Genomic DNA, 26605 nt, shown 5'->3' on the forward strand with positions numbered 1-26605 from the left:
ATTCAATGAATTTTTGTATATTCAAAGAACTGGATAACATCATCAGATCTAATTCCAGAACTATCTCATCACACCTAATGAAACCCTGTAGCACTTAATGGTCACTCCCCGTTGCCTTCTTCCCCAGGCTCCCAGCAAACACTAACCTAACGTCTGCAGTCTGCTTCTGCCTCAAGTCCTGGGACTAAAAGGGTGCACCACAACCACTCAGATCCTGTCAGGTCCTGTCTTAAAAGCATCAAACACAACTACTTTATATCCTAATGCCGGACTGAGTGGGCTCCAATTCGGTCACTCTCACTCATGGTTTTACAGTTCTTTTTCTAAAAACAAAACAAAACAAAACAAAAACCAAAAATAAACCCTAAAACTTATTTCTCATTTTTCTATCTTTTTATGGTTTGGATTTGAAAATGAGCTCCTTAAGTTTTTTGTTTTGTCTTTGACAGGCATGGAGAGTTAACGGAAAAATGTTAAAGCAACAACCTGCTTTGAACATTCTAAACCACCCACTTAGGGTCAACTGAGGCTACAGGCTTACATGGAACTAGCTTATGAACTCTGGGGTGGATGTGTCTCTCTCTGCCTTTATTCACTACTAAGGTTGAACAGAAACTTGCAGAGTTCTTTTTTTTCCCCGCCTGCCCTACTAACTCTCCTCCTGTAAATATAGTCTCTTTTCTAAACCTAAATTATTCAGGCTTAAGATGGAATCTTGCTATGTAGCTCAGGTTGGCCTGGAACTCAGAAATGACCCTCCCTTCTCCAAGACTCAGGAACTAAGGCAAGAAAAGCTCTAGCTAGGAGACTAGCCTGGGAACTCCCATGGGAGTTCCTGTTTCAAAACAAAACCAAGCACCACTTCCACGCACAGGTTTAAGAAACAGGGCCAAGACACAGAGTTTGACTTTCCAGATGCAGTGAGAACCTATCCTGGGACAAGGGCAACCATCATTCATCTCCTATCTATTACTATTATTATTATTATTATTATTATTATTATTATTATTATTGTTATTATTATTACATTGCCACTGACAATCTGACCAGTGCTCCTGAGCATTCAAATTAGTAAAACTGGCAACTCCAAGCATAATTTAAACATAGCATCTCCTCATGAGTACTTACCTTAAAAGAGCTTATATCAGCTAAAAGTTATCAGCAGGCCTCTATAAACCAGGTCAGCCTTGGTCCAACAGGTGTATCAGTGGGTACAGGTACTTGCTGCCATGCCTGGTGACCTGCACTTGTGACCCAGAACCCACAACAGGGAAGAGAATCACCTCCCACAGACTGTTCTCTGATTTCAACATGAATGCTATGGCCCCAACATAAAAATGTGGGGATGGGGGGGTTGCATTTGTTTTTCCAGTTCAGTCTTAACCACATACTACAAAAGAAACCCATTCCAGTGTTTACTTAAAAGAGGATGGGTACAGAGGGAAGAGCCAAAATCAAACACCTCAATCTTGGGGCGTAAGTCCTTTTTTTTAAGTCTTTTTTTTTAAATTAAAATTTGTATTAGTTTTTAAACTCAAAAGTGTACAGGCACACGTGTGTGTGCGTGTGTGTGTGTGTGTGTATGTGTGTACTTGTGTATGAGGACAACTTTGTGAATCAGTTCTCTCCTTCCACCTTGACATCAGACCTGAAACTGAACTCAAGTTTTCAGGCCTTGTTCCATAAGCAAGTTTCCCATCTCACTGGGCCTTGAATTCCCTCTCAAATGTTCCTTTGTTCCAATCTACAAGTTTTCATCCTCGGCCTGTACAACAGGAGTAAAGTCAGTGTATGACAACTGCAAAATTACAAAGGATGAGGAAAAGAGATGTCCCCTGCATTCTTCATGGCTTGCACAACGTCACGAGCACTGAGCAGCTTTCAGGACCGTCCCTTTCTCTTCTCACAACACAGGACAACATGTGGTACTTACCCTTGCATATGCAATCTCTCACACTTAGAGAACCGTGTAGATACTTCAAGCCCTCACCGCATCCTCAATTCTGTACTCCCAAGAAAACAAGTCCTAAGTGGTCCCCTGACTTAAACCATTCAAAACCCTTTTGCTACATGTCTTACCTTTAGGTCCATTCTCTTCTTGGAATCCTCCTTAGTGTGTTTAACACCCAAGGCTATGTGTCTGCCCTTATTCCCAAACATTTTGAAGCACGAATGAGCTCTTTTCCAGCTTCTGGGTATTAAATGCTCATCAGGCAACAATTGTACTTGTATGGCCCTACAATGCATTACATGCATGTTCAAAATCACAGGATGGCCGGGCGTGGTGGCACACGCCTTTAATCCTATCGCTTGGGAGGCAGAGGCAGGCGGATTTCTGAGTTCGAGGCCAGCCTGGTCTACAAAATGAGTTCCAGGACAGCCAGAGCTACGCAGAGAAACCCTGTCTCGAAAAAAAAAAAAAAAACAAAAAAAAAAAACAAAAAAAACAAAACAAAACAAAAAAACCCAAAATCACAGGATGTATAATACTAAGAGTAAACCTTAATAGAACTCATGGGCCTTAGCCAGTAACAGCATGTAGGCTCAGAGATGGTAGTATGCTTCATTCTCACATGTGGCAGTGAGGAGGAGGTGTGAGGTGTAAGTGAATCAACTGTACTTTCAGCTCAAATTTTTTCTCTATACCCTGTATTTCTAAAAAATAAAAAGCATTGAAATTTTACTAGTAAAATCTCATTATAAACTTAACCCACACCTTCACATTCATCAATACTTGTTTTCTCCATTTTCCTGTTCACACTGATGTAATTGTAGAGCTGCACTACTCTGCTAGCATGTCTGCTAATACCTACAACCAAGAGCTAACTTTCACATCCACCTATGTGTCAGGGCTATGATGTCTGTAGACTACCAAGGAATGCTGAAGCCAGATGAGAAGAATTTCAGAATCATGCACACGTGTTGAGGCAATAGCCTTCAACTTGCATTAAATCCAAAATGAGCAGCCTAGCTTTTAGGTCTCCTATATTACCCATTAAAGGCATCTCTGAAATAGATAGAATCCAGTATTCAACTAAAAATATTTCTAATTTCTCTTGTCCTCAAAATCCATGATATCAGCACATAGCTCCTTTTATGTCTTCCAACATACCAGTCTTGAATGCCTTTGTTTTAGTTCAGCAAAGAATGAATAGGATGCTACAGAAGGAAAACCATGGCTTGACATTTCTTAAATTTATTGAATAATTTTTGGCTGGGAGAGGAAAGATCACAGGCTTGAACAAGAGTAAAGACAAAAGAACAATTAACTGCAAATTATTACAAAAGTAAGTTCTGAAACATTTTTTGAGCCACCGCTAAATAAAACTTTAGTGCATCTTGAAATTCCAAGTTTGGTAAATGAACATTAAATTACTCAAGAGCAAAAAGAGGAGTTACTATTACATAGTATAAGACCTTAGTGCACTAAATGAGCAAACTCAAATAAATGGCCACAATTATTCAAAGTTACTTCTACTAAATATTCATTAAGTGAACAAGAATGCAGATTGCTTGGAACACAGCACAAGTAACTGAAGGCAGCAAATCCAGCAACATCTAAACCTGGCATTAAATAGTATCCAAACCATACAACAGACTGTAATAGGAGCCTGCAGAACTGCAGTTCTAACTCTATGAAAGGAATGTACAGATGGTCAAAATAAATAAATAGAGAGGCAGGAGTGACCAGCACCGCGTCTGTGTGTGCAGAGCAGGCGCACAGTAAACAAGGGGTGCCTACAGGGCTTGTGCTGAAGAGCCACGCGCACTTGACTTGAGTACGCCACTTCCAATTCCAACAGACACTCCCACAGTTCTCATGTGCTGCTGACAGGCAGACATGATTTTAAGTGGAGAGCATTTTCCCTACCCGTGTGTGGACCCAACATATTTAAACTCTGTGTAAAGATTTCTTTGAAAAATTACAAAATAATACATTGACTAGAAGCTGCTGCAAGTAGCTGTGGAGAAACACTACTGGTGGACAGCAGGTAACCACGAGGCTCTGGACAAGGATGGAGAGCATGCACCACCACTGTCAGAGCTGCCCGCTGTCACATGGGCCAACTCGTCACTTTCCACACAGTGCACTCAGTCTATAGCTTCCCACCAGCAATATAAGTCCTTTGCTAAGCGGAGTTAGAGTAGCATGAACTGAATTAATTCACATTAAATATCTCTAGGGGTAAATGAAGCATTTCTGAAAGTACAAAGGTACTACAGGTGTTCACGGAAGGCTGTCATAATGTTAGATTACACCACAAGGAGGCAGCTCATCTCTACTGCCATTTCTTCTGTGGGTGTTTTGTTGGTTGGTTTTTCTGGCAGAGGTCTCTGTCTGTGGATCATAGAATACCTTTAAAACTGGTGAATCAAGAATCAGCTCATTGCACATCACAACTTTTTAACAATTTTGAGTAAATTGTATTTCATTAGGAGCAAAATGCATATGACAGTATACAAATTCCAATATAAATATGTCAAGAAATCTGTGATAAGATGGAGCATCTCAACAGAGATGCTCCAAAGACAAAGTGCTTTAAAGCAGCCTCCTTTCCCCTGTGTCCGGCCCACAGGACTGCTCTACACTCAAACGCTTTCTTTAAGGAAGGTCAAGCTACACTTCTGCGCATCCTGCCGATACTTCTGTTTTCCGTGTCCCTGCACAGAACCGATGCAATGTGAGGTCCACTCTGTCTATGTTGCACTGAATGAAGAACACTGAGTGAGCGCTGCTTGGCTTCACCAGAATGCAAAGGAACCAGGAGCAGAGTTAAAGCTCAGCTCAACTACACCAGCAACTGAAACAGGAGCTGAGTTAAAGCTTGCCTCAAATAACTCCACCAGCAGCTGAAACACACCTGGGCACTTTCAGCTTTAGAAAACCAACATTGTCATTTGCACCTCAAAGAAATTTAGAAGTCAGTTTTACTGTTAATCTAAGCAATACATATCATGCAAATTACATAAGTTCGGTGTGCTGGTTCCTCATGGAATTGCAGGAGAGTGCACATGGGTATTACTCCCTGCATTTCCCCACTCTGGAAAATACTTGAAGAAACTTTTAAAAATGTATGTTTAAGGCAGGCCCCGTGTCTCTATGTTCAATTGAGGAAAAACTACAGTTTATAATGTAGTTTCAAAATACTTAAATTGTTTCTGGAGTCAAAGCAAATCTGACATCTCTATAAAAATAACTTTACCATAATTACTAATTCAAATTCACCTAAGTCCCCTGATAGGTGCTGTGTCTTCTACTCACTGTAGCCTCTAAAAAAGTCAGAGCTTGAGGAAAAATGAAAATGTAATGAAGAAAAATCACCAGCCCCAAGCAATATGACCTGCTTTAGATTCCAGAATCGGTTAGGGGAGACCCTCCCATCTTCACACATCTCAGACACAGAGACACAGCCTGGTCACCTCACGCAGAGCAGCCTGCAGTCTCTAAAAACACAGTAGGGAATGTAGAGACCAAAAAAGATCATGAGAGGAAACTTTACGAAATAGTCCAGATACATTTTACTGGGGGAGAGGTACTTCTGTGCTGAAATGGCAGTTACAACCTCTTTTGGGGCTACATGACCCCCATCAGACCATCACAAAACACCAATATTTACAAGTAATAGTAGCAAAATTACAGTTATGAAATATCAGCAAAATAATGTTATGGTTGGGGGTCACCACAACATGAGGAACCGTATTAAAGGGTTGCAGTGTTAGGAAGGTTGAGAACCACTTAGATAAAAGAAATTACTCTTGGTGAAGTGAGGTTTTTTTTTTCCTTCTTCAAAAATCCAACATAGAAAATTATTATTAGGCTCCTCTGAATGCATTTCTACATTAAATTTTAAAATTTCAATTTATTTTACAACCTGAATTTTCATTTGTGGAATAAATAAAAAAGACAAAATTCTTACCGCACAATATTTAGACGTTTTATTTAATGTTAATAGTGGTTTTCTAACTAAGAAAACACTAAAATAAAAGAATAAACTAGTAGGAAGGTTAAAGTTTATCCTCGTGCGCGCATGCGCACGCACACATTCTCTCTCTAAAAACCTCCGCCCCCCACTCCTTCTCCTTTCAGAACAATTGGCAGTATTAGCAAATAACATCACTTGATGGAAGGCAAGGGGAACTCATTTATGATGTTCACAGAAACCTAAATCAGTCAGGAGTCTGCTAAGAAATTAAAGGTCTGGGGAAATCTACAAGTACCAATAGCTGAATTAGGGAAATAAAACTGGTTTTAAGGAACAGTACATAAAGAATAAAACTTATCAGAAATAAATAAACAACAAAATATCAGCCTCAGTTTTCTTTCTTGATGTCAGATGACTTATCATTAGACGCCACCTGTTTTCAAAGGAACCAAGGGATAACTTGGGCCAGGCCGGCCGCCTCAGCCCTGTTTGCAGCAGCAGCAGCAGCACTATGTGGATCCAAACAAATGCTGTCAGACAATGCCCCAGCCTCAGGCGGGGTCAGATCGTCCTTCACAGAATATTATCTCAGGGTCAGAACACATACACATGTACAGAAGATTAAGTAAAGAGAATATCTTGACAAAGATTACAAAAGTATGAACTATATACAGTGTAATGACAGAAAGCATTTTAAAAGCTTCTTACTTTCCTCTCAATTCAATTAAAATGTTAATATTCTGCATTTGAATTTTATCCTACATGTAAATCATCAATTTCTTTACTTTCTAAAACAAGCAATAAAACATACTGGTCTGGAGCCTGTTCTAGGCATTCTCTAAAAGCCAATCAAACAGCGACTTGCATCTTTCCTCCCTTGAGGTTTTTTCCACCACTTCGTAGTATTTAAGCACAGCCTGCAGGACATCTCCCACTTTCCATCCTTTCTCTTGTAACTGCTTTGAAAGCTAAGAAAGAAGGATTAACAGAAACATTAACACACATTAACAGAAACTCATTTGAGGCAACAAAATTTTTGTTTTTATCTTTAGGCAAAACTGGAAATCCTGCTGTTTACCATGAAATATTCTTTCCCAGTTATGAGATCTCCCCTCAACCACCGGCGCCCTTTGCCCAAATTAAACATTTTCCTTTCTTAACCTTCAGAAACACATCTCCACAGAATGACACTTCAGGATTGCTAGAAACAGAACCCAAATCTTGGCAGTGGACAGTATGCATGGGAACACAGAGTAACTGTCTACAGGAAAATTCTTTACCTAACTAACACCCGCCACACCCTCAATTAGAAACATAAAATAATAATGACAATGTCAAGGTTAATAAAAGGATGTAGATTTTCCTTTCCACAGCATATAGTGTGATTTATACTCTGGAAAACACTCCACCTCAACAGAAACATGGCTTTCTAAGTTAAGAAATGTAATGTTTCAACAAAAAAAGCAAGCAAAAGAGTAAATGGGGTTTAAGCAAACTCTACCACTGCAAAGCAGAACAGGACCTTATTCATTTTTTTTTGTTTGTTTGTTTACTCAACTAGCTAAGAGTTCTTAAGTTTTAAAAGACCTGTAAAATAAATGTTGAAAAACTATTTTACTAGAAGTGTTCTTTTCTTTAAACAGCTTTGAGATATAATTCATATGCCATGGGTGTTAGCATCACTGAACTGAAAACAACTATCACACAATCAATACTGGATGCTCTTTCCTCACACCAGGAAAAAAGCCCTCTGACTCAGAAGCCCCTCTCCATCCTCCATAGCACCTTCCAGTATGGCACTCATCTACTTGGGGCCTCAGAGCTTTGCCTCTTTGGGGATATTTCATAGAAATGGAACTGTACGCTCTGTGTGTGGTCTTGGGCGGATCATAGGTATCTTGTAGTAAAGCAGGGCTTGGTGCCTCATTACTTTCTACTAACCAACAAAGCTCCTTCTCCATTCATTAGCTGATAAGACAGATGGAGGCTTTTCACTGTTTTGTTCTGGTTTGTTCAAGACAGGGTCTTACTATGACCAGAACTTGCTTGATTTAGACCATGGTGGCCTCAAGCATACAGTAATCCTCTGCTTCTGGTGTGCTGGAATTACAGACCTATCCCACCAAGCCTAACACTTCCCTAACATAAGTAATGTTGCCATAGACATGTCTGAGAAGGTGTCTGTTCCCCCGAGTGTACACCAAGCAGTGAAATGCTGGGTGACATGGTAATGTGTCCTTGGCATTTTGGGGAACTATCAGGTGTTTTCCACCACAGCTTCACCACTTTAGGTTCTCACTAAGAACTTTATGAAGAACGCAGCATCTCGTGTCCTCCCACACTTGCTGTTACCACCTGGACAGTCACCCTGCTGGTGCTAAAGTGTGTAGTGATTTTGATTTGCATTTTCCTAATGGCTAGTAAAGTTGAACACCCTTTCGTGTTTTTATTTTCCAAAGATATGCACTAATAACTCTAAGTCCATTTTAAAACTGTATTATGTGCCTTTTTATTTTTAAAATGAAGTCCTTTGTACATGCTAGGACTAAGAACTTTATAAATACAAAATTATAAACATTTCCTCTCAAATGTGAACTGTCTTCTTGCTTTGTTGGCAAAGTCTTTCAGTACAAGTCATTTATGTAGTTTCTCTTTTACTACCTAATATGTTTATATTTTTTTGAAATACAATTGTATGCCATCTTCTATTTATCCTCAAGGTAATACTGTTTGTTCTATTTAATAATGAAAATGTTAAATTTTAATGTATGATCCAGAAAAACAGAAAGTATTTCTATTATTCTTATTACTACCAAACATAAGCTGTACATGTCTCAACTGTTTCAAATATCCCCATATCCTTATGGAGTCCTAGCTAGACACAATCTCTGAAAGCCAATAGTAAAAATGAGCCGTAAATATAATAAAACCTTGCCATCCACAACTGAGCATTGTAATTGACCCAATCAGGCAAAGATCCCTGGGCTAGGTTACACGATAGCAAGGCCTCCTCCTCTAGCCACCACATGTCAACCCCATGTAGCCGACCGAGGTCTATCTTAAGCCTAAGTTCTAACAATTTCCCTAGCCACATTTCCACTTGATAATTCATTTGAGTATTTCTCCTCCTTCAAACAGAAGTCTCAAGCTAATAAACTCCACTTCGGAGTATTCACATCCTTCACAGACATCTTCGACAATACTATTGTAAATTTTGAACTAGAAAATTGAGTATCTTGGTTTTCCTTTCCTGTCCTTTTTTGATTCATCTATTTGTTTAGTCACTGGACTGTTTTATACTATGGTAAGGTTATAATTTTTCATATGGAAAACTGGGGAAGAACACTCATAACGCTAAAAACTGAAAATACCTACTAACAGTATGCTTGGTGCATACTAAAAAAAAGTATCTAACCTTATTTTGATTTTTCATCGCATCAGCCTTCTATTCACATAAAGATGAGAAAGACCTAATTAATTAGGTACAATTATGAATCACAGAAATAGAATATCTTTTCTTAAGAATTTCTGGAGCTGCTTATTACTGACATCTAACTTCTAGGGTTAGGATGTTAGATTAAGTACTTGTTCTTTACAGTATTATAATTAATCCTTACAAACCTGCAAGGTAAGTTCTCTATGACTCTAATCCCACATGCAATTAAGGAAACTGAGACATTCACTAACTCATCTGCCCAAGGTTATACCTACTGGAAAGTGGCAAATCTAAACCCAACTGTAAGACTCCTACATACTAATATCCTGCAATCAACAAGCATTTGCTAAAGCAACAAAGTCGTTAGGATTATTTAGTGGTGTTACTGTTTCCTCACCAGCACTCTAGAAGGGAGATACTTACTAATATAAACTCCTTCTTTGCAGAGTCCTGAAAATAAAGTTCTGCAACTTCAGCCTCAGAGGCAATGAGCCACTGAAGAATAATCCTTAGCTGCGGGTCTACAGCTCCAGGCTCCATGTCAATGTTCATAATTAGCAGAGTCTTTCCATTTTGCTGCAAATCTAGTAGTAAATTTAAACAATAGGAAGTAAAGTTTATCCGATCAACTTTCAAAACTCTAGTTTTGATTTAAGATTCCAGTGACTGTTTTCCTTAACTATACCATAATGTCAAATAAAGCATTTCTTAAGGACAAAATAATGCTAAAACAAAGGAATATTTTTGATCATTTACTGATGGCACAAATGTAAAATACTATTTGGAGTGAATTTAAGTATAAGACAAAGAGGAACTGTTCTCAGTTTTACTTTCTTGTTAATGAGAATGATGTTTTCAATACAAAGGAGACATTCTAGCTGGATGATGGAACCAATGTCCTGTGAACTAGTGTCATGTTTAACATTCCCACTCAAAGATAACTGAGTACAAGAAGTATCTAGGGCATGCTGCCAGTCCTTAAGCCAGCCGGTATGGACTGATAATGGAAATGTTGGTGAATTTCTTTGTGGTTGATGGACACTTTTCTGTTATAGTATATAAGGCACTCTAGACCACTACTAATCTTTTTTAGAATTTGTGTTACCCTTCTATTCTTAATGTAAAAATTTTGATCCATGTTATACTCAGGAATTTATCTTTTTTTGCCCTTTGTGCCAGTATCGATCAAAGTAAGTGTATGTTGTCTTTCCTATGCAGTCTACATTTAAAATTGTGTATGTGTACTTACATACATTCATGTTTGTGTGAGCCATGAAAGAGAAGTAAGACCCCTGAGAGAAAGAGTAAGGTGACATGAGCAGAGGAAGGGTTGTCCGGCAGGGAGGGAGGACTGTCTGGTAGGGAGGGAGGACTGTCCGGCAGGGAGGAAGGACTGTCTGGTAGGGAGGGAGGACTGTCCGGCAAGGAGGGAGGACTGTCTGGTAGGGAGAAGCAGCAGCCGAAGGAAAGCATGAGGAATGGGGCCAATGGGAAACAGCAATGAGGAAGATGAAAGTGTAATGATACATATTCAGAAATCAACACATGCAATCATTAATCACTTTGTATGTTAAACATAAAAAATTAACTTAGTAAATGGTCTGTATATGTTTATTTGTTCTAAAGGAGGTCTTAAATACTATGGTACAAGATACTGTATGTGAGGCCCTTAGTAAGCCCTGCAGTGTTCCTGGGGTTGGAAGCTGGGTTAGTTAATTCTTTTCTACACTGCTAGGGTTTCCTTGCTTAGGGTCTGCTGGTTACCTGGCCTGATGGGAAACTTCAACAGAGGTCAAGGCTGATGCCACCTAATTAATAAATAAATTAATAAATAGGAAAGAAAGAAGGTTTAAAAAGCAGATATTTACTATTGTAGGAATCCCTAATTTTGAGGCTTTCTGTCAATCTAAACCAATCTATCTTCTAATGGAACAAATTTCAAAAGTTCACTACAACTTCATACATGAGAGATGCCCATCATCTCAAGAGCTAAGGAATGATGCATTTGAATATAATTAACCTCCTGGTTTCTACACAGTAACAGAAGACATTTTCAGCCTACTACTATTTTTTTTAATGAATTATTTTATTTATATTAAGTTGTACCTCTTCTCTTAATTATTCCTCAACAAAGTTAGTTAAGTAATAACTAGGCTATTAAAGACCCACAACTTACATAATACATACATACAGATAGATAGTCTTTGGAATAATTATATTCATGAGTGTTATTAGAAGTATATGACTTTTAAAGATCAACACATTAATGAACAAAAATAAAGCAAATACTACCTAGATTATCACTAACTCTAAAATGTAGAGTAAGGGCTGGAGAGATGACTTACTAGTTAAAAACACTGGCTACTCTTGCAGGAGCCAAATCTGACACCCAGCATCCACATGCCAGCTCTTAACCGTCTGTAACTCCAGTTCCAGAGCAATCAGATGCCATCTTTTGGCCTTGTTGGATACTGCACACAGATATAGGCAAAATACCCAGTAACATAAAATAAAAATAAATCTAACCGTGGGATGGCTCAGCTGGTAAAGGCACTTGCTTCCAACCTGGAAAAACCTGAGTTCACATCTCAGGTCCCACATGGTAGACAGAAAACTGACTCCATGTGAGATGCATGACATGTGGCATTCCTGTGTTTACACTTATGCACACTCAGGCATACATACAAAACAAATAAATGTAATTTTAAACCACTAAATAACAATAATTTTAAATCTGAGAATTTTAAATTAAGATCAGTTATGTAACTTCCCTGAACAAGAACAGTGTGGATAAAGTGGCTGGAAACTGAGGGTTATATCTCAAGAAATTCTCATCAACATTTTATAGAGTCTCAGTGTACCTACATTATTGGTAGGAGGGTACGAGATAGAACTCTCAACATAGAACACTAGGCTATCTCCAGCCCTCAGTTTTTCTACTTCTAAAAAAAAAAATAATAATTTTTCATTAGTTCAAAAATAATTATATAAAACATTATATTTAATTTAAATATGCTTTTTTATAAAAAATATTATCATTTTATAATTTTAAAAAAGACAGACCTGAGAAGGACATTCAAAAACTATATAAATACAATAAAAATTTAGGTTCAATATGAATGAAGTCTCTAGGCTCACTTGGATATTCCACTATAAGAATTAAGGTCACAAACTATGTTCAAGACTTTGCAGCCAATGATATCTAGTGTTGGCATAGTAAGAACTCTGTTCACTAAAGAAGGCTATTTCCTTTAAGTAAGTATAAGTGTGAGTACAGAATTAGAAGTGGAAGAGAGTTGTGGGGACATCTAAAGTTCCTTTCCATGTTTACTTTTTGGCTCATATAAGTTTGACAAAAATACCAATTCTATAAGTTATCAATTTAAAGGAAACTACGAGTTTCAGTTTGAGTGAGCTCCTCATCCCCAGCTAAGTGGCACTGTTTGGGACATTGTGAGGTCATTGCTGCATGGACCTGACAGGAGTAGGTCCCTAGGGTAGGCTGTGAGGACCACAACCCCTCCCTCCGCTCCTGTGGGATTCCTGCCTGGTTTCCTCTAGCTACCAGTCCCACTGCCATGTCCTCCCTGCATGAAACTCCTTCCCATTTGGCAAGCATTTTGTCACAGCCAGAGAAAGTAAGTAATAAATAGAGTAATAAAAAATATGCTGTAATTACACTAAATTTATTTTATAACATGAGAAGGATTTTAGATTAAATTTTAAAAAGAGAAATATATCCTAAGCCTCTTCCTCAAACTTTTTGATTTTGCGGTGATTTGTGAGATTTCATAGCAACAACCCAGAGCTTATCTGTGAGAGGCATAAACACAGCCATAGAGAGTTACACAAACACAGACTGAGCGCAACTGTGACTAACCTTCCGCACCGTCCTCCTGCTCGTCATCCCCATCATCCGGTCCATCACTTTTCAAAGAGAACAAGAGTAGTTTTAAAAAACAAAAGAGAGAGCCTAATTAGTACTGAATTAAAATCACTTCTCAGAGAGTAGTAAGGAATGAAATGTTACAATATGACATATGACATTTAGAGAGGAGAAAATGGCAACCAAAAGGAAGCTTTGCTTCTCACATTATTTCATGTTAAAGTCTGAATTGCACAGGATACCTACAGAAGCCCTACCTTATCATGACATTTAAAGCCAAGCAACTTCAGGTGAAGTATTCTACCCTGGTTTTAAGTAATACACTATCTGAATATCATAGAATGTCATGAATGATGAAGTACTATTGCTTCTCCTAATGCCATTTATTGTTTTAAAACAATTTTCCTATACTTTTATTATATATGAAATTAAGCTACATAGGAAAACAAAACAAAACAAAATAAACAGAAATCCTGTAGGAAGCAAGCTCTTTTTAATGAAATCATTGGTAGAATGAAAAATAGCAAGCAGAGCAACCCATGCAAACAGTCACACATTTTGCAATTAGATGTCAGTCATATTTTAGATAGTTGAAATTTTCATTAGATGTAAATATATTGAGCAGAATCATGTCAAAATTCAGGAGGAAAGCAGGTTGATACATACTGGCTCTCTTAGGAATAATGACATCATGCATTAGTGATGAAAGAGTCATCAGTGTTAAGTGTCTAAACTGGACCAACCTGTCTGATGTTGGAAAGGATAAATTGTCCTCATACAAATCTCCTTCTAAACCAAGACTGCTCCAGCTACTGCTGTTACCATTACTGCTAGAGGGAGAAAAGAACAGAGCTGAACTAGAAAGTGAACAGTGAAGATCACCTGTGTTTCCTTGGGACAGCTTCTGTCCTAAAGCTGCCACAGTGGAGTGGAGCGTCCACAGAGGGGGTGAGACACTGTCACTGCTAGTCCATAAAGGATAACTGGCAGGGCTGGAGATGAGGGAATCTTTTCATTGTCCTCAAAACAATATGGAATCATTCTAAACTTACATTTATTTTCAAGATTAAAACAACATGACTGTTAGGATGGCAAATGACTGCATGATAAAATGAGTATCTCATGGCAAGCCTTAACATGTAACTTATTAAAAACAACCAAAAGGGCAATATACTTTGCTACTCCTCAGTTTGGAGAAAAATTAAAAAGTAAAAAGACCTAAGTTGAGGTCTTCTGAAATTTCTGAACAGTACAAAACAATGGGAAGGTGTAGGAGAAACTATCTCAAACAGCCCTCACCTTCCTATTTCAAAGAGATCATCACATCAACATGCCAATTATCTTTATTTCTGACATTACACAAACTAAGCAGTTGGCAAATAGCACATATTTTCTTCAAAAGAAAGCTAGAATAAGCAAGGCTTATTTAAGCAATACATTTGCATGGCTGGCTAGTCACCAAAGTCACACATAGCTCTAGCTTCTTATATTACCTAGCCAGAAGAGGAAGGCAGCTATATCTACAACTACAGCAAGCATTGTTTGGAGAAAAAAAAAAAGTAACCATATTCAAAAATAAAATTATAGGCTACTTTTCAAATTAAAAATTTCAACATGCAACTTAAATATTCTATTCCCTCCTATTTATTAAGATAATTAGTAAGCACATTAGTAAGCTTGCACGATAAGCAGCTTTTTACTTCCCACTCTCTACTAGTCAATTAGAACTTAGCATCCATACAATCCGGAAGGTTGCCTCTTTAACATGAACTCACTTCTTGCGCATCAGTAAGTGTTGTCAAGGTAACCAAAGTCATGATTAACAAAGGTTCTAAGTAGTTTCTAAGCATTCCCAAATAAATTACGTATCCATTTTTACTTTAACAGTATCAAACTTTCACAAATTACAATGCATTAAGTTAAAACAAAGTCATTTTTCAACATATATTAAAACAAGCCTAGTTCCATTATAAAACCATAAAGACAACCAGAGGTTTACCTCAGTCTATCATTAGACAAACTAAAACACAGAAAATTCAGTAGCACAGAATAGGCAACTATAAACAACGAGAGAGAGAGAAGAATCTCAAACCCTATCTACTTTAAGAAAATGATTTTCTAAAGAATGAAAACCACAAAATTAAAATTCTTACTTATATTCTACTAACAATAAATTTTCAATCTAATTAATAATAAAAATTCATCATTTAAATTTTAAATGAACATGACAAGTAACATCTAAGTAACTAAAGAATACAATGCAGACATCTTTCTGAGGAAACCCCTCTTGCTCCTGTTTATGAAAGTGGTTCAGATTCCAAGTCAGTTACTTGGACTGAACGGCCGTTGCTGGTTTGTGAATGGTGTTTGTGAGTGGATGGAGTACTACTGCTGATTCACATGAACTAAACCACTGATATCCTGACAATGAAGACTCGAATTACCCCAAAGAACTATTTCTAAATAGGTCCACACTCCCCTTTGCCCTATTAACCTTTCATTTCCACTATCTCAGGGCTAGAAGGGAGGTTAAAGCATTTAGTAACCCTTATTAAAGTAGATTTTAAAAAATCTAAGACTATACAATGTTTGCATTTTCAATCCAAGAAGCGACATAAAATATTTTGTTCCTAGCAGAAGTCCTGTCCCTAGAGACACTATTTATTATAGCTTGTATCAGGAAACTGCAGGGTTATAGTAATGCCATTTACGGACACCTAACTGTCCTTCTCATGAATACTTTTCTAATGAAGGTATGCTCTTTAAAGTGATAAATTATACTTCCACAACATAGATGAAAACCTAACATGGAAATAAAATTCAATATTGCAATACAGGTCAGCTGTCAGTATATCCGAAGATATTTGCTCTGTTCCCTCACTGCATTTAATATGTGTCAAAGCCATTGAGAAGCCAGGGATGGCAATATAATCCACAAGCCTATAATCCAGACCCTGGAAAGTTAAGAGAAAAACTTAACTTCAAGACCAGACTGGGCCACACCAGAAGAGAGCCATACCCTCAAGAACAATTAAAGTAAAAACAACAAAAAAGCCACACTGTGAATAATAAAATGTTGGAAGTATAGACAGATTTCCAAATTGAGAATTTGTAAATAACGCAAACCCACTGCTTACTTTTCTTAAGTCTAGAGACCTTTCTCACACACTTAACTATACAGTCAGAGTTACCTTTCACTGAGATGATGGAAACTGCTGCTTTCATCTTGATGGTCATCCTCAAAACTTAAGTTGGACCAGCTACCTGTGCTGTCTTCACCAACACTGAGATTCATCTGCTGGCTGCCAAGTGACTCAGTTGCCTGAAAATCTTCTATTTCTCTTGAACTAGGAAAAGATCACATGGTAATAATTTAAAAAACAATTGAAGCATCACAAATTGTGACAAAGAAAGAAGATGATAAAGCTGACACTAAGGAATTATATCCCCAGTGACACTAACACCCCTGAACACATCACTGCATCTGCACATAATGAAGACTGAACACCAGCACAGCAAGGAATGCATCTGCTACCTAGACAATACCCTTGTGCATCTACATTCAGTTGAAAGCACTTTACACGTTCAACAGGACACTGAGCAGAAGTACACCTCACTAGAAGTTCTAAGCGAATCATCTGACCTATAAAAATACTACCTTCATTTGAATCTAAAAGAGCCTCCTTCTGGCTTTTAGTATTAGAAATGCAGTTTGAAATTCTAGCTGTGTCAACCAAGCCTATATTCAAACTAGACAAATCTCTTCATAATATGAATCATAAACATATTTCTTAGCAGAAACTGATGTTCCAGCATTTGGGAGGTATCTCTGTGATTCAAAACCAGCCTGATTTACATAATTCTAAGCTAGCCAAGGCTACATAGTAAGACCCTGTCTTAAATTTTTTTTTAACAGACACATTCATATTTTTATAACACTGTAAAAAAAAAAAGGACCATTTAGAGAAACTAAACTAATTGCCCTATCTGTATATCATCAACACAGTTCTAAAGAGTGATGCTTAAGCAGGAAGAGAAAAAGTATCAGTTTTCTGATCAAAACTTTCCATTGATTTCCAAACATCATATATGTATAAGCTGGTCCCTCACTGCCATCCTCCAAGTTGAGTCACTCTACAGAAGTGCACAGAACACAGAACCCCCAGCTCTTGCAGAACAAAGTGGTTTTTGGTTTGGTTTGGTTTGGTTTGGTTTGGTTTTGGGGTTTTTTGTTTGTTTGTTTTTTGTTTTTTGCCTGTTTCAATTTCTTTTATATCCCTAACACCTAAAATAAGCCTTGAACTGCCCTTCCCATTTTTAAAGCACTTCTCACTTTGCATTTAAGATCTGACAACTCAGTTAGGCTTGGCATTCCAAATGCAGATATCTTCCACCACAACTTTATTTTATTTAACACTTTTTCCTGTTACCTACCACATTTTTAAGAAAATGATTCACAGGAGGAGGGTAAAAGAGGGTTTGTAATGACTGCTAGGTAACTGGACTCATGGTAATTGAAAATAAAGTCTAGATCTATTATTATTCTAAAATTCCACTATCATATGCTTTCCATATTTGAAATTCATATGGCTCCCAGCTGAGCGTTATGGGTTTGTAACGTCCTATTATATATTCTACCATTAATCAAACAGTTATGAGAAAAGAAACATTAGTGAAACAATTTAGTTAACATCTTAGTGAATAATCTATTTGAATCAATCATTCTTCAAGTGTAAATCATTTTCACTTTATAAAATGTAAGGCAGAATTATATACAACTAAGTGGACTCTGCAGTTCTTACAGAAGCCTGGGAACAAAAGTACAAAGAGAGAGCCTACAAATACCAGTCTGGATTCAAACAAGCTTAAGGAAGACTGCAGGGTACACTGCTGGCCAGGTCTAGGAAGAAAATGAGTAGTCTGAAGAATGACTAGCAGAGTTATTTGCTGAGTCCTGGGAGTGAGGGCTTAGGAATCACCATCTAGTTTCCTCTTCTGTTTTTTTGTTTGTTTGTTTGTTTTTCGAGACAGGGTTTTTCTGTATAGCCCTGGCTGTCCTGGAACTCACTTTGTAGACCAGGCTGGCCTCGAACTCAGAAATCCGCCTGCCTCTGCCTCCCGAGTGCTGGGATTAAAGGCGTGCGCCACCACGCCCGGTCTGAAGCTGCTATGATAGAAGAGGAAGAATAAAAACCATCCAAGACATGTGTAGAAAGTTGTCTCGACCATAGAAACAGACATTAATCTCAGAGTAGTAAATATACCAGTCTAAACTCTTGAATAAAATTCACCCATTTCTTTTATTCTAATTACCTGCTTCTTAGTTGATGTTATTGTGCTTTCTCTCATCTTCCAGCCCTGTAAATGAATAATTACTCACAAAAGGAACTGGGAAACAAAAATTTTCATATGAAAACCAAGCACAGGACATGAAGCTACATACAAATGCAACAGAGAAGACCTCTGTTAAGTTAGGATGAAAATAAGTAGAGTATTTATGAACAGAACCTAAAACATACAGGGCAAAGTTAACTATTCATTCTATTACAAGACTTGACAAAAAATTTGAAACCTACCTGCTAACAGCATGCCCGGCATTTGTCACAGCTGTTGTCATGATTTCTGTGGTAAGGCTCTCAGCAAAGCTAATGCCATCTTGTCCGATTCCACTATCAGCTGCCAAACTTGTGTTGCTCAACTCTCTCTCTGCTTTCTCAATAGCTTCAGCAACTATCTTCTCTGCAAGCACCGCCCTTTTATCAAGATTAACATGAATTTGAGGTACATCAAGATGAAAAATTCTTGATTTCTGACGAATGCTACTAAGTTTTGAACGTGAACTTGGCTTAGCACTAGCACACGGACTCTGCTTTGAAAAGAGCTGAGCAGAATTTCTGGTGCAACCATGGAATTCCTTAAGGTCACAGTATCTGCAAGCTTCATTTATAAGCGGTGACAATTTTTCTGCGTAAGTAATCCTATCTGCTGATGCTGTGGTCTCTGAATTATGAAAAACCGTGGGTCCTAAACTTAGCTCTAAAGTGTCACCCACTACTTTTCTAGCATACTGTTCTATAGCTTGAGCATTCTCTGCACAACTATATCCACTTAGATAGCCTGTATTCTGGCAAAATCCATGGTTTTGCAAAGGTTGACAAGACTTTGAAAGTTCTGGTCCAGCAACATTCTCACTGCTGTCAACACATTCAGATATTTCAAAAAAACAACCATCTGTTGAGGATTTTGGCAAGTCAACTTTAGGTGTTGTGAGTTGTTTCTTTGCATCTCTTGTTATGCTGCTAGCAAGAGAGGCTGAAAAACTGTACAGTTCCGAAAGTTCATTTCTACACGGATCCTGTGTCCTTTCACATGTCTGGTATTTGCAAAGATGGCTGCCATTTCTTTTTCTTTGTCTATCTACTTCTTGGTGACGCTCTTTACTTGAGAACACCAACAGTTCCTTGTTTGTTTTCACATGACAGCTGTGCAGAGGGAACAGTTTGGAACTGCACTTCATTCTTACTGTCTTAGCTGCTTCCCGAACTCCTGACTTGACAGACCGGTAGGCTAGTCTACTGGCATACTGATCCATGATCAGCTCACCACTGCCACCTTCCTGTTGGAGCACGTGAATAACATGCCCTGCATACTCATCAGTCACACTTTCACAACTGGGATACTTGTATGTCAGACCTGGCATGCCACTTGGTAATGAAAGAACACATGTATCGACTTCTCTTGGATGTGCAACATCATCCACATCCAGTTTCTCTTCTGCTTTACCTCGGTCACCTTCAACATGACAAATGTTCCTCTCATGCCTGAAAAGCATACAGTTTCTAGCGTTTGCAATCTTCTCGGCTTCTGCAATGACATCAGCTGCCATATCACTTGCAAAAGTGCATGTCTGTATGCTTTCATCGGAATGACTTAAAGCTGACAGCACATTTCTTTGACTTGGTACATTTAAGTGAGGGTTTTGGACCTTGAATTCTTGAGTGGTCTCATGATCTAAGTGGGAGGCTGCCACTTCAGTTGCAAGAGAAATGATGTGTGTAGCTAATGCTTCCGCAAACTGGACTTTTTTCCCCGAGTGCTCTGCCTTTACATGCATTTCTGGGTGTTCTTCACCTTCACTGCTCTCAACTTCTTCTGAAAGAGAACGCATGAGCTTCAACATGAACTCTTCCTTTTCTATAGTAGTTTGCTCATTCTCAGACAAACTACCAACAGATGGGTTGTGAGGCGTTGAAGGTGGTGTTGCGGGTGCAAATTCTTTGGCTAACTCCCCCTTGAGTTGTTTGGTTAATTTTTTGATGTCCCATTCAGAACTAGTCTGGGATGGCACTAAAGGAGTTGATGGGGGAGTATCAGGTATTACATTGCTGTCTCTGATTTTCTGCTTATCTTCCACATGCAAACCATCTACACAGGTAAGCACTGCAGATGATAAAGTCTGTGAGTGACGGAAAGAGCTTTCCTGTCCAAAAGGCATGGGCTCAAGTGCAGTATTATTCAAATTGTGCCTTGTCACTGCTTTGTCCTTCACAACTTCCTTCAAGTCAGATTTCTGATTTGTCATCATTGAACAAGATGGCAGTGTCTCTAGAGAAAATCCAAAACTCACAGAATCTTTACATTCTGGGACACAATAGTTTCCGACCAAGAGTGAACGGTGAGGTGAGTTATCTGAAAAGTCAAGGAATTTGGGAGTTTCCCCCAAGGTCATCTGTGATTCTTTTCCAAGATCAAGCATGTGTTCCTTACTATCTGTTTTTTTATCTATATTTGGAAGCATTGACTTGCTTTTATCCAGGGAATGTTTAATAATAGACTTTGATAACTGCTCAGCAAACATGTCCTTACTGCTAGCTTTGTTCTGTTGTGGTGCTGCTTGATCACAAAGGGAAAGAGAACAGGCTTTTCCCTTTATTGTTTTAGTTAAATAATCTGCATTTGTATCAACAGGTTTTGTAGCTTTGAAGGATGTCATGGACTCTAAGGTTTCATTTACTATTGTATGTACCATCGCTGCGGAAAAGTTGCTAATAATTACAGGGCCACTCATTAACTTTGAAGGACTCTGCCTGTCAATATCACCGTTAGTTGGTTTGAAGTCATTCTGGTTGCATGGATTGAGTTCTGAAGGTAGACAGGTATTTCTGAGACAATCCACGTCCTCTGCACCGCGTTCTATGGCAATGTGTTCTTGGGTAGAGCCACCACTTGCTTTACTAGGCTCAGATGAAAGACACTTGGAAGGATACAAAGTAGATGACATATGATACGGGAGAAGGGCACTACCTGCCAAGGGCACTGGTATAGAAGTGACAATTCCTGAGGTACAAAACAAAGCCTGCTGCACTGTGTATTCCTTCTTATGCTCCTGCATTGGTTTTGTCATCATAACTGCTTGACTGCTGAAGGATGAAGAAAATGTAAAGGTCTGTGTAGGGGACACTACACTTTCTGCACTCACATACTTGACATTACCCATAGAAACATTAACTGCTGCCTTTGTTGTAAAAGTCATGTTAGTCTGTGACAGTTCTATGAATGCTTCTTGTATTACAGATTCAGACAAATCTTTGGCGTAGGACTTCACGACTTTGTCTTCAAAGTCAAGTGACTGACACTGTGAAGATGCGGGTGTTTGAGGACATGAAAACTGACACACTTCCATGATACCTTCAAAAACAAGTTCTTCAGCAAGGTCCGTAGCAAACCTAGCAACTGTGTTTGTAAACATCTGCTTTTTTACATACTGTAAGTCTTTCAAGGCATTTGATAAGGCATCACTCACCAAAAGACTGGCCAGGCTACCAATGGCTCGTTCTTTTAGTGAAAATGCACACTGCCTTCTAAGTTCATTAAATGCCGTCTGAAATACAGATGATGTCAATTTGACAGCTAAGTGGCACAATGTATTGGTATATGAAGAAACTCCTTTCTGTAAGTCTTTAAACGCACTGCCCAAACTTTTCCCCACAAGATCTGCTGCAAACTTCTGAACACTACCTGTAATCACTGAAGATTTTTTACATGTACTTTTTTGATCAGAGTCTCCATGCTTAAAAGTTACAGTATTATTTCTTCCCCTTTTAATACTATTAATATCTGACATTGTGTTTGCATGTTGAGTATGAAGAACTGAGCCTAGTACTTCACAAGAAAGATTATTTGCATAATCCTCATAAGTGCAGTAATTTTCATGATTCCTATTTTCACCAGTATCTGTTTGGCAAAACCATTCAGCAGGAGTACAGCTTCCAGGAGGACTAAAAGCTGAGGTTCGAATAGGGCTGAACAAGCCACTGTCCTCTGATGTCATCACCGGACGAGGGGAATCTGGAGCGTCAGACAGGTGACCATATGGAGACTCAGGTTTGCGAGGAGTTGGCTTTCTAACATTAGCTGGAAGAGCCGGACGCTCAAACTTGAATTTCTGAGGATTCATACAAGATTTTTCATATTTGTGCCCTATCTTCTGTGATGACTTCCCTATGATAGGATCTTCCATGAGCAGGTAAGTCTCCAAAGTTTGCTCTAGTTCATCAAACTGATCAAAGCTATCAAAAAATTCACTCACTTCTGAGTCTGAATCTTCTACATCATCTTTTGTCACAGGAATTTCAGGCAGCTCAAGTTTCGCTTTTAAACTTTTTTGATATCCCTCTTCATCCAAAAAAATCACAGGACTTGGGCTTGAGCACTCAGACTCTGAGGAGTAGACAGGAGAAGGAAAGAATGTCTCCTGTGTGTCCTTGTCTTTATCTGAGGCACTGGGGGACCTGTAGAGACTCCTCTGGGTCCAGGGCTCTGAAACCGATGTTGTAACAGACGTTTTCACAGAAGCAGCTTCCTTGCGTCCCAGGACAGTTACTGAAGGCGAGGGCTTAGCCGATGACTTCGGCGATCCATAACTAACCAGCACTTTTAAATCATGGCTTTCTAAATGGTGGCCTGAAGTAGTCTGAGAAGCAGCATCACACCGGCTCCTTAGTGTAGCAATATTTATTTCTATAGGAAAAGAATAAAATTCTTACATTATTCTAGAAAAATTATTTTAAAACACTGACTTTAAACACAAAATGTTTATATCATGAATGTTTTCTATATGCTATTTAACTGAAAGTTCATCCCCAGTAACACAAGTACACCTTTTAATAAAATAATCCCATTTTACCCTGTGCCTTCAGATACATGCCTATGGGAAAGTCAACTCCTTGTTAGAAAAATTACTAGTGACTGCCAGCTAACCGCTCTGACATTTGAACACAGCAAAGTGCTAGATACTAGGTTATGAGGTAATCAAGGCTTGAACAATACAATCATTACAATGACCTTAAATATCACAGGAAAATGAATTCCTTTAATAAAAAACCTATTTAAACGTATAATCTAGGTCAACTTTCAAAATAAATTTCAATTGTTAAGTCTCCTTAAAAACTTCAAAACCGAACTTTCAACTTCAATCTATTTTTAGGAAAAGTCTAAGAAAAGGCACACACCATCATTATATAGCTTTGCATTCTCTTCCTCCTCTAACTGCTCAAAAGCAGTGACAAAGTCATCCTCTATGGAAGACACAGACTGGTTGGTATCATCATCATCTTCATCAGTGGTCTCAAGGTGGTGCTGCTGATGCTCGTGCATGTCCAGGGTGTGTCTTATGCCAGCAGCATATTTACTTAGGAGACTAAAGATAAAATCAATTCTGAGTCCTGGTAATGTAGGTGACACTCTCATGACACAAAGCATTCCCGAATGATGACTCTTGGGAGAGATGAAAGATGATAAAAATCAGTTTTAATTTTAAATATAAAACATCTTCTGGAAGTGAAGTCTAAAAATAAACCTCAAGGGGGGTGGGGGAGGCAAGAAATGCATGCACCCTGAAAGGTTCCTTCATTCTATAATGTTTAATAATTTTAATTAATTTCCTGAAGTTATCTAAAGATATATATTTGTTTTTATTTAAATCTCACTTTTACTATTTTTCCTTTCCAATCTTTTTTCTCTTATGTACCCAAAGTCTCCCCAATCTAACCCCTTGGATGTTATAGAACCTACTATCGCTCTAGTCTCTTGGGCAATTTTTTTATTACTGTATGTCTGTAATATGTCCTCTTTAATATTTGCCAATCTCACCTACTACAACACTATGGATGGACAGAAAGTTTACTTGTTTATTCCATTTTCCTGTAGCTCCCAACATGTCACCTTCCATTCTACCACAAAAGAACTGTCCTTATTTCTTGACTTGTATTTCTCCATTATTAAAACATACAATCATGGTTATAGCTTTGATTAAGAACACAGCCATTAGTTTTCCCCACACACACAATGCATTTTAAATGCAGACATTGATAAATAATTAAAAAAAAAAAAGAAACCAAATATAACAGCTAATTGCCCTTTATGTCCTAGCAAATAAAGCAAGTGTTTTTTAAGACTGAGTAACACAATCCAGGAAACAAGGCATAGCTCTAATCACTAGAGCTCACAAAGGACAAAGCACTATTTCATAGCTGGAGTAAGTTCTCCAAATTGTAAACATACTCATACAACTGTAAATGTCTTACTCCATAAAACCTTTTTCTTTGATACATTATCAAAAATAATTAGTGATGAACTAAAGACTGTTTTATGAAAACAACATTTTACATGGAAGGTCTTTAATCAGAAAGTTAACTGGAAGTCCATTTTCTATAGCATTCAGCTTGCAACACATACAAATGTGGAATGGCCATAAAGCAGGAGCAGTCCCTCCAGTCATCCAAGACATCTGAACAGAAATATTTCACTAAAAGTTTGCATACCACTGACAGTACTTCATTGGCAGGAATTTAGTTTAAAAGCCATGATCAAAATTATTTTATACTTCAAGGCTGGCAATGCTTTGCGCGAGAGACTTTTCATCCATACCATTTCCTGGAGACTAAATTAAATCAAGAAACGCTTCGATCACTATTACTGAGCAAATATACTAAAAACCTGCCCTGAAAAAGCAGATGAGAAATGATCCACCAGTTACCTGATTTAGAGGACTACTGCTTACATTGGACGATTTACTGGTATCCTTCATACAAATGATTTCATTTTCACTTAGACTGCAGAAATGGAGCGAATTCAGAAGATCTGGAAGTTCCAGTGAAACTGCAGCTAGATCCTAATTTTAAATAACAGTGACAGTGACAGTAATGAACAATACTACAGAGTAACACTGTCAAGGTTTCCACAATGGTGTCCACATCCCAAAACTCATGAAATGTACTGGTCAATAAATTGTCTGCTTTGTAACAGCTCACATACACACACAGTTTATCTACAGAGTCATTTTTAACTCACAAATAAAGCACAGGTCACTTACTAATGCTTTGTATTGTAGCCTTTCGAACATTTTGCTACTGAGCTACCTCATCAATCTTAAACAGGACACCTCACACACCCATAATGATCAGCATTTAAATGCTTTTAGTAGTTGTCACCCTCAGGTCTTCTGGGTTGATGCTGGAGTTCTTCATATAGAATTCTTAGCTACTGAACACCCTTCTTCAGAGACTGAGTTTTAGCTCTTTAAAATATAAGTTTACTTTTTCCAAAGATATTGTAGTAAGCTTTCAAAGAGTTTATGCAGGTTTAAGGAAAGCTAGCTTTCTTTTCTGTTGCCTTTTCTTTAAAGGCATTTTTTTCCAGCGCAGGGTTCCCTCCAGACTACAGAGTTTGCAGGTATATTCACCAGAGAGAACTAATGCAGAATTGCCAGTGTTCCAGCAGCAGCAGCAGCACAAGGAAAAACTATCTGCAGTGATCTGTGCAACTGTCAGGCAACCTTTCATTGATCCTGACCTCAAGTATCAGTTCCCTATAAATGCCTAAATGAAACGGGCTATAAACTTGTACACAAATCTATAAATATGCAAAAATTGAGACCTTTTACAAATCTGATCTTTTATATTTAATTCTACTTCACTAAAAATACAAGAACCTTACTACTGAAATCAAATTGTGAAAGCCATTAAAATATACAAATGTTACATGCAATATAATGAACAGAATGAAATAAACAGCCTGTGGTTTAAAGATTTCAGATAAATGATTTTAATTGTGAAATCTAAATCTGCTTTCCTTAGCAAAAATTATATCAACAAAAGCTAGTGGTGGTAGCACACAGTTGTTATCCCAGCAGTTGGGAGATGGAGGCAGAAGCTTTCAACAAGTTTAAGGCCACAGCAAGGATATCTGACAAGACCTTGTCTCACAAATAACAACAAAGGAATCCTTAATAAAAATACTGAAATTGAAGATGTACAAACCACACTCAAATGTTATCTTTGTTTTGAGGGGATCAGGGTA

General features: G+C 38.1%; 1 protein-coding gene across 3 annotated transcripts in view; it reads right to left on the reverse strand.

Annotated features, from left to right (window-relative positions):
• Nucleotides 1–3180: 3180 nt before the first annotated feature.
• The window catches only part of Akap11 (A-kinase anchoring protein 11), a 44455-nt gene continuing 21030 nt past the window's right edge, over nucleotides 3181–26605 (reverse strand). Inside the window, exons 5-12 of one of the 3 annotated variants that reach the window (XM_029468778.2) lie at nucleotides 25284–25418; nucleotides 23758–24022; nucleotides 18823–23266; nucleotides 16438–16593; nucleotides 13990–14073; nucleotides 13241–13287; nucleotides 9784–9944; nucleotides 3181–6892 (exon numbers count right to left, since the gene is read on the reverse strand). In XM_029468778.2, coding sequence (XP_029324638.1) covers nucleotides 6752–6892; nucleotides 9784–9944; nucleotides 13241–13287; nucleotides 13990–14073; nucleotides 16438–16593; nucleotides 18823–23266; nucleotides 23758–24022; nucleotides 25284–25418 — 5433 coding nt within the window. In that variant the 3' untranslated portion in view covers nucleotides 3181–6751. Of the gene's footprint in view, nucleotides 6893–9783; nucleotides 9945–13240; nucleotides 13288–13989; nucleotides 14077–16437; nucleotides 16594–18822; nucleotides 23267–23757; nucleotides 24023–25283; nucleotides 25419–26605 lie in introns of all 3 variants that reach the window. The other 2 variants (XM_029468777.2, XM_029468779.2) reach the window with 2 other exon arrangements.

Source organism: Mus caroli, unplaced genomic scaffold (genome assembly GCF_978045245.1).
Source record: "Mus caroli unplaced genomic scaffold, Mus_caroli_1 scaffold_12, whole genome shotgun sequence".
Taxonomy (NCBI): Eukaryota; Metazoa; Chordata; class Mammalia; order Rodentia; family Muridae; genus Mus; species Mus caroli.